General features: G+C 39.9%; 1 protein-coding gene across 1 annotated transcript in view; it reads left to right on the forward strand.

Moving 5' to 3' along the window:
* The window catches only part of zmpste24 (zinc metallopeptidase, STE24 homolog), a 35,080-nt gene extending 16,582 nt beyond the window's left edge, over window positions 1-18,498 (forward strand). The window contains exons 5-10 of the mRNA XM_043717383.1: window positions 1,937-2,089; window positions 2,465-2,606; window positions 7,596-7,789; window positions 9,181-9,285; window positions 11,183-11,326; window positions 15,016-18,498. Coding sequence (XP_043573318.1) covers window positions 1,937-2,089; window positions 2,465-2,606; window positions 7,596-7,789; window positions 9,181-9,285; window positions 11,183-11,326; window positions 15,016-15,240 — 963 coding nt within the window. The 3' untranslated portion in view covers window positions 15,241-18,498. The remainder of the gene's footprint in view (window positions 1-1,936; window positions 2,090-2,464; window positions 2,607-7,595; window positions 7,790-9,180; window positions 9,286-11,182; window positions 11,327-15,015) is intronic.
* Window positions 18,499-18,917: the final 419 nt, after the last annotated feature.

The following is an 18,917-nucleotide window of genomic DNA, read 5'->3' on the forward strand; positions in this document are numbered from 1 at the left end:
TAGGGTGAGAGGGGAAAGATATAAAAGAGACCTAAGGGGCAACTTTTTCACACAGAGGGTGGTGTGTATATGGAATGAGCTGCCAGAAGAAGCAGTGGAGGCTGGTACAATTGCAACATTTAAAAGGCATCTGGATGGGTATATGAATAGGAAGGGTTTGGAGGGATATGGACCAGGGGCTGGCAGGTGGGATGAGACTGGTTTGGGATATCTGGTCGGCATGGATGAGTTGGACCGAACGGTCTGTTTCCATGTTCTACGTCTCTATGACTCTATTAGCCACGGGGAATGCAGAGGTACAGGGATGTTGGGCAGTGGTGGGGGCTGCTCTTTGGAGGGTCAGTGTGGACTTGATGGGCTAAATCGCCTGCTGACACACTATAAAGATCCTATAAAATATCTCTTTCTTCCTATGTGTACAGGACTAAGAGGTTGCATAAAAATAGCCTACCGTACCTCATTCAGTTATCTTCCTGGCTCCACAGTCCCTTCTGTGAGAAAACATTTGACTGGGATGAATTATGAGCAAACCTGCCAAATAGAGAGTAAAATGGAAATTACTGTTGTGTATGGAAATCTGATTCTGTCTCATGCTGGTTCTCGAGATTGGTCCAGATAACTCAGACACTTGCTTTGTAAACTTTACAGTCTCGCTGTCTAAAAATCGCAGATTGATTCTGACTCTTCAGCTAACCTGTATGTGCTAAGTACCGTAATGTAAATATGCTGGAGTGGCATCTAGGAAGACTGGTGACAGTCTGAAACAAAATTCGCTTGATCTTTTTAAAATTTAAAAAGCACCATCAACTTTTGGCTTCTGTTGGCTCTACAGAAATCACAAAAAGCAGATTTAAGTTCAGTTGCTATCATTTTTCACAAGTTATAAATTAACTTAATTTCAGTTAAGATAATTGCTTTATCTCATGCTTTAAACCAATTGCGTTACCTACACCTAGACAACCACCTGAAGAAGGAGCGGGACTCCAAAAGCTAGTGCTTCCAAATAAACCTGTTGGAACATAACCTGGTGTTGTGTGATTTTTAACTTTGTCCAGCCCAGTCCAACACTGGCTCCTCCACATCATGGAGAATCTTAGGCTGTGGGCATTGGCACATACCATCCCTGAGGCTAATTGCTCCTTGTATCACCTCGTTGTGTTCTGTAACACTCCTTTATTTACAGCAATACATACTATGTTCTCAAATGCAACTCTCTCATGTAGAGTCTGAAACCTGTCTTTTTTTACATGCTTGTTGTAGACTGGTGTCTCCCCTCCATGATTTGCATGAATCTCATTCTCTCCCATTTTTGTCTTAAACTGGATTTTTGAGGGTAATTATTTGTAATACTTGGCCAGATTATCCTTCCAGAAGTTATGAAAATAATTGTGGCGCAAAAGGAGGCAATTCAGCCCATTGTGTCCACTCTTCTTGTTGAAGAATGGCCCAGCCTAAAACCACTTCTGCACCAGATCTGTAATCTTGCAGGTCATGGTATTTCAAGTAGAAGTATGTTTTATCTAAGAATGTTTTAAATGGGGTGGCAGTTCCTGTCTGGATCACCCTTTCAGGCTGTGAGTTCCATGTTCCCTACCACTCTTTCTGAGAGGAATTGTTTCCTCATCCCTCCTCTTAAGTTTTCTATCAATTGCCTTAAATCTGTGCCCACTGAATTTTGGCTGCTCTGTTAAGGTTGCCCTGATTGACTTTGTCCGGGACACTCATAATTTGTTCTTTTGAGGATTGAGTGAACACGTTATTGCAGCTGGTTAGTTTCTCCTTTAAACCTTTGTATACTTAATACATTGATAAATAATAAATGGGAAAACAGTTGTGTTGCCCAGTTGTGACAGTGAAATGTATGTTTTAATAGGCAATCAGTGCTCAGTGTGATATTGCCAGGTTGTAACAAATGCAGTGTCTTTCTTTTCTGCAGACTTTGGGATTCTTTTTTAAGGATGCCTTGAAGAAATTCGCAGTGACTCAGTGTATTTTGCTTCCCGTGACCTCTCTGCTTTTGTACATTATTAAAATTGGTGGTGATTATTTCTTCATTTACGCTTGGCTTTTCACATTGATTGTTTCTCTGGTGAGTACACAGCAACCCTCTTTATTTTTAATTCTGATTTTGCTCCGATTTCCAATTTGACTTCCCATTCCCTATTCTTTCCTTTGCTGAAGGTGGTAATTTTAGGATTTGAGAGAGTCAGGAGCTCTCCATAGAGAAGAGAGTTGAGAGGATATTTGATAAATGTGTTCAATATCAGTGGTCCAGACAGAACATTGGTGTCCAGCAAGGAATTAGAAGTTATTGGGATCAAATAGGTATGTGGGATCTGAAACTAACAGATCAGCATGGTGTTAATGAGTGGTGGGACAGACTTGAGCAGCTGATGGATTGATGACAAGGTTGTGAAATGTTAATGTGCTTCTAACATTTCTTCCCTATCCATTTTGTCTTTAGGTGTTGGTGACTATCTATGCTGATTATATCGCACCACTGTTTGACAAATTCACTCCACTTCCTGATGGAGAGTTGAGAGAGAGTATTGAGGAAATGGCCAAGAGTATCAGCTTTCCTTTAACCAAGGTTTATGTAGTAGAGGGTAAGGCACTTTGTTTAATGAGACAATACGTCTTTTCTGTAGCATTTTAATCAATGAAACTTGAAGACGCAATTATTTCACGTTTTCACTGAAAGTAGTCTGTTTAAAGAGAATACTATGCTGCTTAATGAAATCCTTCTTGTTAACTGAAGTGGAGTACTTGGCTCTTTTCTACTGTCTGCCTGAAAGCGCAGTTATATCCTGGTGAGCCTTTTCAAAAGCAAAATACTGAAGGCGTAAAATGAAACTGTAAAATGCTGACAGTGCTGAGAAAGTCAGGCAACACTTATGGAGAGATGAAAAACCAGAGTTCTTCAGGTGGTTAACTTTTCATCAGGCCGTTTAGAAAAGTTGTCATCAGCAACCTGAAATGTTAAACCTGTTTCTTTCTCCATTGGGAGCATTCTCACTTCCAAAGCACAAGGTAGCAGGTTTTAGCTTCCATTCGAGGACTTGAGCACATAATTAGAAGCTGACAGTCTAGTTATAATGCTGAGGGAGTGCTGCATTACTGTAGATGTCTTCTTTTTGGGTGACACATTCAACCAAGGGCTCAGCTGTCTGGTCAAGTGGCTGTAAAGGTCTGAAATTTATCCTACACGCAACAGAGAAACAAAACTAATTATTTGGTCATTATCACATCCCTGTTTGTGGAGGTTTGCTCTGAACTTGGCTGCCACATTTCCTGTCTTACATTCACAACTTCGTTGTTTGTAAAGCACTTTGAGAATTTTCGTGATTGTGTATAGTACTGTATAAATACAACTTTTGCTCCCTTCTTTATTCTGTTTAATCTGCTGAGTGTTCATTTTTATCTCAAATGAAAAAAAACTGGCTAAAGGCTTTTTGAAGTGGCCTGCTCCTGTGGCACTACAACCTCGCAATTCCTTTAATTATACTGCATCCGCTCAGGTGTAGTCATAGAGTCATAGAGATGTACAGCACGGAAATAGACCCTTTGGTCCAACCGAGCCATGTTGACCAGATATCCCAATTTAATCTAGTCCCATTTGCCAGCACTTGGCCCATATCCCTTTAAACCCCTATAATGCAAAATCTTCAGACTAGGGCACAGATTCAGCTGAGAAACAATTAGGAATCACACTATTTGAAATCTTATCAGGTTTCTTCAAACTGTTTTGCTAAAAGAAATATAGAGTGTACTGCATTCCAGTCTTGCTAACTGAGAGAGATAGTATGGCATTCTTGCAAACTTCTCTAGGAGCTGCCCATAGCTTCTAGCTTCTAGGTGTGTACTGGAAAAAAATCTTTACCTCAATGTTGGTTGATGTTGGCAGCACAGATCCATCAGGATTTTCCATGTTTGTTTGTTTGTTTGTTTGTTCAGCAGCTAAAGTAACAAAACTTCACCCTTGTCTGTCTTAAAAGTTTTGAAATCCATCTCCAAAGTCACTTTTTTTTTGTAAATAGCAGATAAGCCATATTCTCCTTTGATTTTTTGATTTTGCAATTCTAAGCAATCACTTGATTTATCCTTTGCAACCCAATCCAAATGTGTATTTTCTAGTTCATTATATTCCATATAGTAGGCTTATACACTGGCCATTTCCTACATTTCTTTGATTTTGTATCTGTGGAATTCTCTGACCACGGTTTGTGTAGGCCTCTGTTTCTTGAAGCTAGCCCTGCAGTGTGGTAGGAGATGTTTACAATGGCTCGAAATGGAACTGCTGTTCCTGAAAGACTTAGAAACCCAATGTGTGGTGTTCTTTCCCTAAAATTGTAATACATATATTATTTTCCTCTCCTCGATCCTTCATCCTGCAGTCACTCTGATATTATCCCTAGGTAGCCATACTTTACCAGTAGCCCAGTCTGAAATTGACCAAAAAGACATGATAGCTCAGTTTGTATGTTAATGGTATGGAGTATGGGTCAGTTTATTTGATCTCTCATGATATCAGTTTAGGAGGCCTTTTGGTATGCTTCTTTTCCCAATTGATCCTTTGTAAAGGACTGGCTCACATTTCTGCACCTGTGGCCTACAGAGTGTCTAATTTTAGTTTGTATATCATGGAACAGTGAAAATTCTGGTCTGTAAGCAGCACTGATAAATCACCACTGTGTTGAACAGCGAATGATATACAAGTACGTTAAATTCTGTCTTGAAACCCATAATTATTCACATTATCCAGCTTTCATCGATCTCCTTTTACTTTCTCAACAAATTTGATCAAGTTAGACAGATACAGCCTGCTTTCAAATCAATCCATGCTAGCTCCCTTTGTATAGCTCATACCTTTCCAATTGAGAGTTTGTTTCCTCTTAATGCTTTCCAATAACTTCCCCATCACCAATCACTGGTTGATTGACCTGTAGTTTCCTGATTTATTCTCATTCTTGAACAGCAGCAGAACATCAGCAACCTTCCAGTCCTCCTTACACTAGTAATCATTCACGATGAAGAAATAATGATCCAATGCATCTGCTATTTCTACGTTTGTTCCTTTCAGCAACTTGGAGTTCACTTCATTTGAACCAGCTCACTTACCAACTTTCAGTATTGTTATTATTTTTTAGTGGGATTCCTCTGTCTATTATCGTGTACAAGAGCATTCTTCTGTCCTTAGTATGAACTTCACATTATCCAATTGCTTTATGAAAGCAGGGGCAATATTTTGTATGTTTTTCATGTCCTCTCCCTCGATGAAAGGCTGTCCTTTGCTTTTTAAAAGGTCCATGTTTCTCCCTAGCTAACAGCTTACACTTTATATGTTTATTAAATGATACAGAGTTGAATCAAATATTGTCTGCCAATATTTTCTCGTGATCTCTCTCTGGTTTTTCTAGGAACTTGTGCAATTCCCTCTTGTAGCTGCCATAATCTTCCAGGTCATTGACTGAATCTGGGTTCTGTCAATTGTCATAAACATCCTTTTTCTGTTTTATTTCATCTTTGTCAACCTGGGTACATTAATGTTAGCCATACTCTGTACCGAAAAGGATATGTTTTGTATATAATTGCACTAACTTTTCCTTGGATGCCCTCATTGCTGCATTACTGCCTTACCCTGTAATTGTCCTTTCTGGGCTACGTGCGCAAGCACTTTGGGAAATAACTGAATTCAGTTCCTCTTCACTTGTGTTTTTGCTTGTTACATTGTTTTTAATTTTAAAGAGTTCCCAGTTTGACCTAAACCTTCAATTAACTTTCATTACCTTTGGCACGAGCAATATAGTGAATGTACTGTATATACTCAAGTAATAGTTGATCTCGTGTAAACGTTGACCCCCTATTTTTGTCCAAATAATCTGGAATTTTCCATATATTTTGTGTAAAAGTCAACCCTAGTTCTTCACAGATAACAGATCAATGTTTATGAGTCAGTGTGCTGGCTGTCACATCCCACTCCAGTGTTCCAGTCTGCCGTTTGTTCTGCTCTGCTTCCAGTCTGCTGGCTGTTTTGTTCCACTCTGGGTTTTCAGAATTACCATAATTCATTTTCTTTCCTTTATTTGTTTAGAGATCAATTGGGTTTCTGCTAATGATACGGTATGAATTTTGACAGGGACGAATTTCAGCCCCTCAAAAATAGTATGCATGTAATAGTCGACGCCATAAATTTAACCTTAAAAATTGTCAAAAAAAATTTGACTATTACTCGAGAATATACAGTACACTGTCCTTCATGACACTAAAGTCGGTGGAGTGGTGGACAATGTGGAAGAAGGTTGCAGGGGGACTTGGATAAACTGCAGAATTGGGCTGAGAGGTGACAAATGGACTTCAATGCAGCTAAGCGTGAGGTGATTCACTTTGGGAAGAATAACAGGAAGGCAGAATACTGGGTCAATGGAAAGATTCTTGGTAATGTGGATGTACAGAGGGATCTTGGTGTCAGTGTACGTAGCTCCCTGAAAGTTGCCACCCAGGTTGATAGTGCTGTTAAGAAGTGAGCGTGTGTTGCTGGAAAAATTCGGTTCCTGATAAAAGGCTGCAGCCTGAAACGTCAATTTTCCTGCTCCTCGGATGCTGCCTGACCTGCTTGCTTTTCCAGCAACACACACTCAACTCATCTGTAGACCTCACTATCTCTCAGTGCTGTTAAGAAGTCAAACGGTTTGTTAGGTTTTATTGGAAGAGGGATTGAGTTCCGGAGGCGTGATGTCATGCTGCAACTGTACAAAACTCTAGTGTGGCCTCACTTGGAATATTGTGTACAGTTCTGGTCGCCCCTATTACAGGAAGGATGTAGAAACATTGGAAAAGGTGTGGAGGAGATTTACCAGAATGTTGCCTGGTCTGGAGGGAAGGTCTTATGAGGAAAGGTTGAGGGACTTGGGTCTGTTCTCATTGGAGAGAAGAACACTAAGAGGGGATTTAATAGAGATGTATAAGATGATCAGAGGATTAGATAGGGTTGACAGTGAGAGTCTTTTTCCTAGGATGATGACATTTTACACGAGATCAACTATTACTTGAGTATCTGCGGTGCATTCATAATATTGCTCGTGCCAAAGGTAATGAAAGTTAATTGAAAGTTTTAGGTCAAACTGGGAACTCTTTAAAATTAAAAACAATGTAACAAGCAAAAACACAGGTGAAGAGGAACTGAATTCAATTATTTCCCAAAGTGCTTGTATGATGGGGCATAACTGCAAATTGAGGGGTGATAGGCAGGTTCTTTACTCAGAGTGGTAAAGGTGTGGAATGTCCTGCCTGACAATGTAGTTAACTCAGCCACATTAGGGAGATTTAAACAACCTTTGGATGATGACGGGATAGGGTAGGGGGATGGGCTTAGATTAGTTCACAGGTCAGTGCAACATCGAGGGCCGAAGGGCCAGTTCTGCAGTGTACAGTTCTATGTGCATGTTGTGAACATTCCAAGGATACTGATCTGATTGGAAGTTTAGGGTGATTTTGACTACAGAGCCTCTCCAAAGTTTTGTGGAAAAATGAGGTGGATAAAACGTATGTTGCAATACTTTGTAATAAAATCTATAAATCTTTAATGTTTTAAATAGGATCAAAGAGGTCATCGCACAGCAATGCATATTTTTATGGGTTTTTTAAGAACAAGCGTATTGTTCTGTTTGATACGCTTCTTGAAGATCATTCCCCATTAAATAAAGGGACAACTGATGAGAACGTTGAAATACAGACAGCTGCAGGAGATGGGAGTGAAACTGAGAGCATTGAAACCAAAGTAAGACCAAAGGTAAGCCAGCAACTTCTATTCAACTTTCTTCTATTGGTTATTCTCGAGACAATGGGCGATGATTTGCTTTAGTTTAATTTGATATTGATGCCTGGCATGTGGGGGATCAGGTAGTGGAGAGAAGAGTGAAAGCGCCATCTCAAGGTAGTCATAAGTAATCAAAAACCTAGGCTGAAACTGTTGGCAGGGCACTGGAGAAAGTCGAATCATAGAATCAAAGAGGTGTACAGCATGGAAACAGACCCTTGGGTCCAACTTGTCCACGCCAATCAGCTATCCCAACCTGATCTCATCCCAATTGCCAGCACTTGTCCCATATCCCACTAAGCCCTTCCTATTCATATATCCATCCAGAGACCTTTTAAATTATGCAATTAATACCAGCCTCCACCACTTCCTCTGGCAGCTCGTTCCATACAAACACCACCCTCAGCTTGAAAACATTGCCCCTTAGATCCCTTTTATATCTTTCCCCTCTCACCCCTAAACATCTGCCCTCTAGTTCTGGATTCCCCCACCCCATTTATCCTATCCATACCCCGCATGATTTTATAAATCTCTGAGGTCACCCCTCTGACACTCCAGAGAAAACAGCCCGAGTAGGCAACATCCTTGTAAATCTTTTCTGAACTCTTTCGAGTTTCGCAACATCTTTCCAATCGGAAGGAGACCAGAATTGCACGCAGTATTCCAACAGTGGCCTAACCAATGTCCTGTACAGTCGCAACATGACCTCCCAATCCCTACACTCAATGCTCTGACCAATAAAGGAAAGCATACTGAACATCTTCACTAACCTATCTACCTGCGACTCCACTTTCAAGGAACTATGAACCTGCACTCCAAAATCATTTTGTTCAGCAACACTCCCTAGGACCTTACCATTAAGTATATACATCCTGCTAAGATTTGCTTTCCCAAAATGCAGCCCCTTGCATTTATCTAAATTAAACTCCATCTGCCACTTCTCAGCCCATTGGCCCATCTGGTCAAGATCCCATTGTAATCTGAGGTAATGTTCTTCGCTGTCCACTACACCTCCAATTTTGGTGTCATCTGCCAACTTACTAATTATACCTCTTATGTTCATATCCAAATCATTTATATAAATGATGAAAGGCAGTGGACCCAGCACCGATCCTTGTGGTACTCCACTGGTCACAGGCCTCCAGTCTGAAAAACAATCCTCCACCACCACCCTCTGTCTTCTAGCTTCGAGCCTGTTCTGTATCCAAATGGCCATACCCAACTGTCGGTCACTATCAAAACAGGCTATGACGTCTGAGATGTTGGCTCAAACACATGACTGATCTGTGAACTTCTCACCACAGTAGACTGGGACATTACTTTTAAAATAATTAAGTTTCATGTAAGGTATGCTTTCTTTCCAGAATAAGAAGCAGGGCTGCAATAACCAAGAGGTTCTAGCAGTACTTGGTCATGAGCTTGGGCATTGGAAATTGGGCCATACTGTGAAAAACATCATTATTAGTCAGGTAATGTGTGGTCCATTTTTATATTTGTGTGTCTGTCTGTCAGGTTGTCTGAAACACAGATTACAATTCATTGTTACCTGTAAAGAGATATTGTCTCCCCTTTCTGGAGACAGTGATTTGCTGCAATAAAATTGTTTTATTGTTGTTTCCCATGTAGGCATTCTTAAGATGGGAGTCTTGGTAGAATGGGTATTTCATAGTTGAGAGCTTTTCAAGCCAGTCCACTTCTCAGAGTCTGGGTTTCCATCTAACTGCGAGCTGTACTGGGCTGTCCAACTTTGCCGGCTGAAGTGGTTATAGCACTGCTGCCTCCCAGTGCCAGGGACCTGGGTTCGATTCCTGCCTCAGGCGACTGTCTGTGTGGAGTTTGCACATTCTCCCTGTGTCTGCGTAGCTTTCCTCCGGGTGCTCCGGTTTCCTCCCACAATCCAAAGATGTGCAGGTTAGGTGAATTGGCAATGCTAAATTGCCCATAGTGTAGGTGCATTAGTCAGCAGTAAATATAGGGTAGGAAATGGTCTGGATGGGTTACTCTTCGGAGGATTGGTGTGGACTTGTTGGGCTGAAGGGCTTTTTTCCCTACTGTAGGGAGTCTAATCTAATCTAAACTCAGTTCAATGATCCAAAGAAGAGCCACATTGGGCTCAAAATGTTACCTTTATCTCTCTCCACAGAGATTTTTATTTTAAAGAGTTCCCAGTTTGATCCAAGACACACAATTAACTTTCATTATCTTTGGCATGAGTATTACAGTTCATGTTGTGAACATTACAAAGATGCTGATCTGATTGGAACTTTTGACTACAGAGGTTCATGAGTGACCTGTTGAGTCTCTCCTTGTTTTTATCTGCAGTTCTTTTGCTCTGATTACATTTGTGAGGCAAATTTGTTTTCATTGTTCGATCCATTATCCATTGTTAAATTGTCAGACCTGTTGATGTGGAGGGAAAACCAAAGTAATTTTTCACAAAATTGCTGCTACCTATGGTGTTTATGGGGTATATCCACTTGGAAGAATTCAAAATTGCACAGAATCACTTGATTTATACTGGCTGCAAGTGAATGTGGAAGAGATATCAGCATATTGAAGGGAAAAATAAATATAATTCTCCCCTGGAAGATATTATTTACTCATTACACCATCTGCCTTAATCCCTTTCTGCTCCCAACTGTGCTTGATTAGTTTTAATGGCTTCTATTCACAAATTCATTGCAAGTGAAAAACCTCTGGGTTCAAAACACTCAGCAGGTTAGGCAGCACCTGTGGAAAGAGAAAGCTCAGGCTCTCACTGACGTTTTGTCATTGCTTAATTTGCTGAATATTTCTAGGATTTTCTGTTGCTTTAGATTTTGCCTACATTGATCAAATCTGGGACTTGCCAATGTCAGTGCATGCATTGTACTTCCTCACTGTGCTAATGTGGTTTAGATAAGATGTCTTGAAGGGAGCTGAAGTGCTTCTGGACTGTGGAAATGATAACATTTCTGAAATCAGTTTGATGCAAATAAAAATGTTCTTGCTTTTAAAATACTACATTCCAAATTTCCAGTATTTTTAATACAATCCATTGGTTTATATTTGTATACATACCAACCCTAACCCTGTTGTATTTAATTAGCTCTGACTTTTACTCTAGTGCTTTAATTGAATGAGGGCTTGTAATTGTTTGTGTGCAAATGCAATCGTAGGAATCATGGGCGTCAAGTTCCATTTTGTATTAAGATTTACAAAAGTGTAATGCATGTAATAAAACATGAGTTAGGTAACCATCCACAGGACTGTCTGGAGTGGACTAATATGTAGATGTTTGCTCTTTTATGATCTGCAATGGTAGGTATTGCTGTATTAGCATGTTGTAGCCTTTATTGGTCTAGCTTACCTGTGCTTGTATTTCAGGTGAACTCTTTCTTCTGCTTTTTCTTGTTTGCTGTTCTCATGGATAGAAAGGAGCTTTTTTCTGCTTTTGGTTTCTATGACACCCAGCCTACTCTTATTGGATTGATGATCATCTTCCAGTTCATTTTCTCTCCCTACAATGAGGTAAGCTGAAGCTATGATGAATTCTTGTATCTTTACTGTTTTGAATCATTTTAGTTGCTACCACTGGGGCTTCTCATTTTCAGCAGGAAACTGAGGGATTACATTACACTTAAGCTAAGTTGGTTTAATGTGTGATATTCTGAGGTCATCAAAATTCATTAGATTCTGGAAAGGTTCCATCAGACTGGGAAGTAACAAATAAAACACTTAGAGTCATAGAGATGTACAGCATGAAAACAAACCCTTGGGTCCAACCTGTCCATGCCGACCAGATATCCCAACTCAATCTAGTCCCACTTCATGAAGAGAGAGAGGCAGAAAACGGGAAAATGGGCCATTTAACTTGCTATCTTTATGGGAAATATGTTAAAATCAATCATTAAATAGATTAAAATCAGACATTTAGAAAATCTCAAGATAGTTGGGAAAAGTCAGCATAGTTTTGAAAGCAAAATCATATTTATCCAATTTAATGAGGTTGTTTGACAGACTAATGTGCTGAGGACAAATGTGAGCCTGTAGATTGTCGGTACTTAGAATTACAGAAGGTATTTGCAAGGTGCTGCACACAAGGTTATTGTGAAGAGTGGGAACTCCTAATGCAGGATGTGATATGTTAGTATGAATAGAAGATTGGCCAGCAGAAAACATTATGCATAAATGAGTCTCTAATTGGCAGGGCTTTTGCCAGAAACCTTGATTTTCCTGCTCCTCGGATGCTGCCTGACCTGCTGTGCTTTTCAAGGATCACTCTAATCTAGACTCTGATTTCCAACATCTGCATTCCTCACTTTTGCCCCTCAAAGATCACCAAGGCAGCCTTTATGTGGAGCTGCAGAAGATGGCGGATATATTAAACGAGTATTTTGGATGATATAGAATGTAGGGAATTAGATGGTGACATCTTGAAAAATGTCCATATTACAGAGGAGGAAGTGCTGGATGTCTTGAAACGCATAAAAGTGGATAAATCCCCAGGACCTGATTAGGTGTGCCCTAGAACTCTGTGGGAAACTAGGGAAGTAAGGTGCCTGAAGACTGGATGTTGGCTAATGTGGTGCCACTGTTTAAGAAGGGTGGTAAGATCAAGCCAGGGAACTATAGACCAGTGAGCCTGACATCAGTGATGGGGAAATTATTGGAGGGAATCCTGAGGGACAGGATGTACATGTATTTGGAAAGGCAAGGACTGATTAGGGATAGTCAGCATGGCTTTGTGCATGGGAAATCATGTCTCACGAACTTGATTGAATGTTTTGAAGAATTAAACAAGAGGATTGATGAGGGCAGAGTGGTAGATGTGATCCACACTGACTTCAGTAAGGCGTTCAACAAAGTTCCCCATGGGAGACTGGTTAGCAAGGTTAGACCTCACGGAATACAGGGAGAACTAACCATTTCGATATGGAACTGACCCAAAAGTAGAAAACAGAGGGTGATGGTGGAGGGTTGTTTTTCAGACTGGAGGCCTGTGACCAGTGGAATGCCCCAAGGATCGGTGCTGGATCCATTGCTTTTCATCATTTATATATATTTGGATGTGAGCATAAGAGGTATAGTTAGTAAGTTTGCAGATGACACCAAAATTGGAGGTGTAGTGGACAGTGAAGAAGAGTACCCTCAGCTTACAACAGGATCTTGACCAGATGGGCCAATGGGCTGAGAAGTGGCAGATGGAGTTTAATTTCGATAAATGCGAGGTGCTGCATTTTGAGAAAGCAAATCAGGGCAGGACTTATACACTTAATGGTAAGGTCCGAGGGAGTGTTAGTGAACAAAGAGACCTTGGAATGCAGGTTCATAGCTCCTTGAAAGTGGAGTCGCAGGGAGATAAAATAGTGAAGAAGGCGTTTGGTATGCTTTCCTTTATTGGTCAGCATATTGAGTACAGGGGTTGGGAGGTCATGTTGCAGCTGTACAGGACATTGGTTAGGCCACTTTTGGTATACTGCATTCAATTCTGGTCTCTTTCTTATTGGAAGGATGTTGTGAAACTTGAAAGGGTTCAGAAAAGATTGACAAGGATGTTGCCAGGTTTGGAGGATTTGAGCTATAGGGAGAGGTTGAATAAGCTGGGACTGTTTTCTCTGGAGCATTGGAGGTTGAAGGATGACCTTATAGAGATTTATAAAATCATGAGGGGCATGGATAGGATAAATAGACATTTATCCCTGGGGTGGGGGAGTCCAGAACTAGAGGGCATAGGTTTAGGGGGAGAGGGGAAAGATATAAAAGAGACCTGAGGGGCAACTGTTTCATGCAGAGGGTGGTACGTGTATGGAATGAGCTGCCAGAGGAAGTGGTAGAGGCTGGTACAATTGCATCATTTAAAAGGCATCTGGATGGGTATATGAATGGGAAGGATTTGGAGGGATATGGGCCAGGTGTTGGCAGGTGGGACTAGATTGGGTTGGGATATCTGGTCGGCATGGACAAGTTGGACCGAAGGGTCTGTTTCCGTCCTGTATATCTCTATGACTCTATGATGACTTCAGTGAGGGAGTAAAAGCACAGCAGGTAAATTTGCAGATGACACAAATATACGTATGTTGTGAAGTAGATATGAGATTTCAGATGGCCATAAATAGTTTGAATGAGTGGGCAAAAAGGTGAAGTTGCTGACTTTGGCAGGAAAAATAAAAATGCAGAGTATTGCCTAAATGGATAATGGCTGTAAGGGATCTAGGTGAACTAGTACATGCATTTAAAAAGATTAAACAGGCAAAGAAAGTCATGAAGATGACTCTTTGAATGCAATCCATTTATTGTAAGAGAAATTGAACATAAATGTAGGAATATTACGCTCCATTTAAATAGGGCATTGTTGAGATCACATCTTGAGCTGTGTTTGCAGTTCTGCTCTCCCTCAAGGAAGTATGTAACAGGCTTGGAGGGAGTTTAGGGGAGATTCACTAAGTTGATACTGGAATGAGCAGGTTGTACATGATTGGTTGCACAGACTGGACTTATTTCTACTGGAGTTTTAAAGTATGGGATGTCTTTGAGATTCTGAACAACCTTGATGTGGAGATGCTGGTGTTGAACTGGGGTGGACAAAGTTTTTAAAAAATCACACAATACCAGATTATAATCCAACAGGTTTATTTGTCAATAATCTTGACAAGGCAGACTTGGAAAGGATATTTCCTCTTGTAGGTGAGTCTGAATCAGGTTTGTCCTTTTGGGTCAGGGATTGAATGGTGCAGCAGTGTGGAGGAGCCAATCGGTCGACATATGCATCACCATATGTGAACACTGGTGGGACAGGGCAGACTTCTTACGATCTTCAAGCCATGACCAACTGTTTTGTTAAACTGGAAACTGCTTCTGAATGAACTTCCATTCTACTTCCACCCTTCAAATATTTAGGATGTTTTTCTTGGCTGAGATGTGTAAAACCAATTTAGAGCATAGATGAGAAGAAAATTTCTTCATTCCAAGGATAAGAAAATTTTTGGAACTCCCCACCTCAGAGGTCTGTGGACACTCAGTCATTGAATATGTTCAACACCAGAATCTGTAGATGACTGGAGAATAATGACATCAATGAATATGGGGATTGTGCAGGAAAATGGCATTGCAACAGTTGATCTAGAATGGTGAAGTTGGGTCAGGATGCTGAATGGCCTACTTTTGTCCCAATTTCCTAAGTTTGCATCTGACATTTGATGAACTTTTGTTTTTAATAGGTGCTATCCTTTAGCCTGACTGTACTGAGCAGGAGATTTGAATTCCAGGCTGACACATTTGCAAAGGATCTAGGAAAAGCCACAGACCTGTATTCTGCACTGATAAAACTGAACAAGGATAACTTAGGTTTTCCAGTTGCTGACTGGCTGTATTCCATGTGGCATTATTCCCATCCACCTCTCCTGGAGAGACTCCGTGCCTTAAAGGACAAGAAGAAGGACTGAGAGAAGGGAAAGGAACTTACTTTCACCCTTAAGAAATTGGATAGTATTTTTTGTTTAAATTTTTTTTAAAAGTTTTCATTCCATGAACAGTGCAGATCTGTACTGTATGTTTGTAATATGGGAACTGGATTAGGATCTGAGCGCATTTAGCTTATGCACTGACTGCCAGCAGTACAGATCAAAATAATATTTTAAGTTGTGTTAAAACTACACTGAGACTTGAATTAGTTTTTAATTTAGCACATGCCTAGTTTAATGTGGTATAAGTGAATCTATTTAAGCCACACCAGCACAGATATCGAAGGTTATAAATCTTTCAATCTAAGTTGCATCATATCTGAGATGTTGTTCGAAGTGCTCTTGGAAATTGCTTCATGTACGTCACATTCAAAGTAAAAGTGCAAATTTATAAAGCTTTATTTTGGTGCATCCTGTAGCAAATTTTACTCTTGCTTTAGCTACCTTCCAAACCAGCAAACTGTGAGATAACATCTCTATTTAAATGGCTTTTTAAAAAAAAAATCCTTTTTATTAATGGCCTCAAGTTTTCTAAATGATATAGATTAGAGTTGAACTTGAATGCTGTTTTGAGATACAATTTTTGAGAGACCATAAAGGTCTGGGTTGGAAGAGATTAGGAAAAGAATAAATGTAAATGTAGCTGGTCGCCAAATGAGTTTTCTCCTTTCTCTTCTGAAATGAAGGTGAGGTGATAGTAAAATGTTTTATCTTCTCCTTTTCCCTGCTTCTTTTTGAGGGAGCGGGGCATGTTGGGTGCACAGTAGCTATTTGGTGAGCTTCCTGTCTATTCTAGGGCTCCGTGATAGCTCAGTTGGTAGAACAGCCTTAACCATACATATGAGGAATTGGCTTAGTAGTGCTACAATTGGCATTTAACTGCCAAATTAAGGATTATGCTTTGACACTTCCTTACTGAAATGGTCTGTGTGTGCATGTTGGAAACTCAGTCAACAAGTCTACTGACACTTGCTATCTCGACATAATGAGCAACAGAAAAGTACTGGACAATACTGATGGAACTCTATCCCACTAAGAGCCAAGGCTTTTAGAAAAGAAATGGCGAGGAATAGTGTCTGGGGAGAAAATTCAGTCACTGTGAAAATAAGTTAAAATTGTAAAAACATATGGAGGTAAATGGTAGTTTCAAGTTTGTTCAGTAGTTTAATTGTCAGTTTTCACACTACAAACATTATTAGTGAAGAGGGTTTCTTTAAATTGCTCATGTCTATGTCAACAGATGTAGGATGTGAGTAAATATGCACTATAATAGCTTTTCCTATCATGATTAAAAGTGATTCTTGTGTTTTGATAATATGTATGGTGCAAAATTTGCTCAATCTGGTGCCAGTTTTAGCATTTTGTTTATCTCTGCAGGGTTGTGGATACCCCTCATTTTATGTCAGGTTTAATTTTATTATATTTGGAATACTTGAATTCTAGTGAGCTTTGACCAGTGAAGGTTAAAGTATATATTTTGTTTCTTTCATTTGCAAGTGACTGTACATGAAGCAACTTGACTCTGACTGAAATAATCCTAGTCTGTACCTTAACTGGCATGTGATAATGCATTTTTATTTGGTACCTGTGAAGTAATTTGTATGATACCTTACCTTATCTTTCTGTATTGCCCAGAGCATCTTGGTCCATTTTGTTTGCATTAATGTATGCTACAAGAGAGGTCAAGTGAGGGTGCTGCTAATTGTATTCAGTTGTTAAATTACCAGTTCCAAGTATAAAATAAATGTTCATGGTGTGTACAGTTTGAGGGATGGAAGAGATTTATACATATTTCACTGAATGTGACTCTGCACACAGTTAGTTGGCACCACCTGTGTTGTCCCTGCTGAATTGTGGACCTTTGTAGTTTACTGTCATAGTTATTTCATGAACTGGGATGCCAGAAGTTTCATTGACTTCCCATTTGTTGCTGTTTAAATTTCCAAATCAGCTGAAGTAAGAAAAACTAACTTGCAGGGTTTCATGAGCTTTTCTTTTCCTCCCTGTTGATCTTCCATTCCAAGTGGTGCTCTCCATCAGTAATTCTAGCCCTCCACTACCTCGCCCAAGTTCCCAGTTTTTCATGTGCGAACTTTAATGAGCTGAGTGTTCCAATGTGTTGGAGTGAGCGTCACTGTCAAACCCATTCCAATCCCAACCTTGTGGGTCAATCAACAACAAGTGGCAACAGGAACACCCCAAGTAGCCCAGGATTCTGGAATCTCTTCCACTGTCCACTGGACATCTGTGATGCTAGGGAAAACAGCTGGTCAAACATTCCTTGTTTGATATACACCTCGGGACCCCACAGTCTGACATATTTTATCTATAGAACCAGTAGAGGTAGCTAGAAGTTGTTTACAAATATTATCACTTGGTTGCGTTGCAAAATGTTTGAAGCTGAGGGCAATGCAGATTTTATGTTTCATGTGAGGAATTTGGAGATGAAGTTTGCCATTGCTTTTTGCGTTGACGATGGGCTCAGCCCTTAGCTTGTGGTCAGTCCATTCAAAAGCCTGAAGTTGGTTTGTTAACTATGCAGAACAGCTTATCAGGAATAAGTCATTTTTGCACAGTGAATAAGCCATAATGTTACTTTGACAATGGAAAAGAAAGGACTTACTGCACATCTGTATCTTGCACACCAATCAACGGTGCAGTATTCTTAATACTTTTTATTTAGTCCTCTGTGTATACAAAATGGAAATTAAAAAAATTGCTTGAAACCATTCTGATGAAGGGCTCCATTGCCAAAGATTAGTTCCTGTTTCATGTGCTGATCTGTGCATTTACACTATTTTCAGTTTTTAACTTTTTTTGTGGCTTTGACATTAAACAGATGTTGCAAATGAGGCATTAAAGTTGAATTTAAATTAAGCAATGGAACTTTTAAATTTTAAAAAATGGACAATGAGACAAGACAGGAAGTATTATTTAAATTGGGGAGTGGATTAAAAATATTTCTCTGGTCAATGATTTCACAAGTCACTAACAGTAAGGTCGTTCACATTTCAAAGGCAGTGTGAATATTGGAATCCTGCTTGTTTTGTTTTATCTTTAAAGTATTCAATATCTGTAAGCATGGATTCCTTGAACCAAACTATGATCAAAGTCAGTATGATTATTTAATTGGCATGTTTTGGAATTGTTAAACCAAACCTATCTTTAAAAAACTGTGATAAATTCAGTTCCACTGTGGTGTTGATTTACAATAAATGGACAAATTGAGAGGTGAAAGTCGTTTTGTGACTCAGGTGTTGTATTAAAAAAAACAATATGCCCACGACTAACTTACATCTTTAGTACTTTCCTTATGAAGCATGTTGATTGGTCTTATTTGGACATCAGGTTTGCAGGTCAAACTACCATTGGGAATGAGCAAGTTGTATTTTTATGGTGCCAGGTTTAAAAGGAGCATTTTTAGTCGAGAATTTTCATAATTGTGTGGTCGTATTGCATGATCTTTGCTTTTTAAACATCCCCTTTCCAATCACTTTTAGTCTTCCTAGGCTACAGACTAAGGTGACTTGTTATGGTGTAACTGCTGAGGCCATGTTTCCCTAACATTTTTCACTGTGGCCTAATTTTAAGAATCATCGCAACTCCTCTGTGACAACTGTGGCACGGGAGGGTGGGTGGATGAGACGAGTGTCGGAGAG

This window comes from Chiloscyllium plagiosum, chromosome 27 (genome assembly GCF_004010195.1).
Source record: "Chiloscyllium plagiosum isolate BGI_BamShark_2017 chromosome 27, ASM401019v2, whole genome shotgun sequence".
NCBI lineage: Eukaryota > Metazoa > Chordata > Chondrichthyes > Orectolobiformes > Hemiscylliidae > Chiloscyllium > Chiloscyllium plagiosum.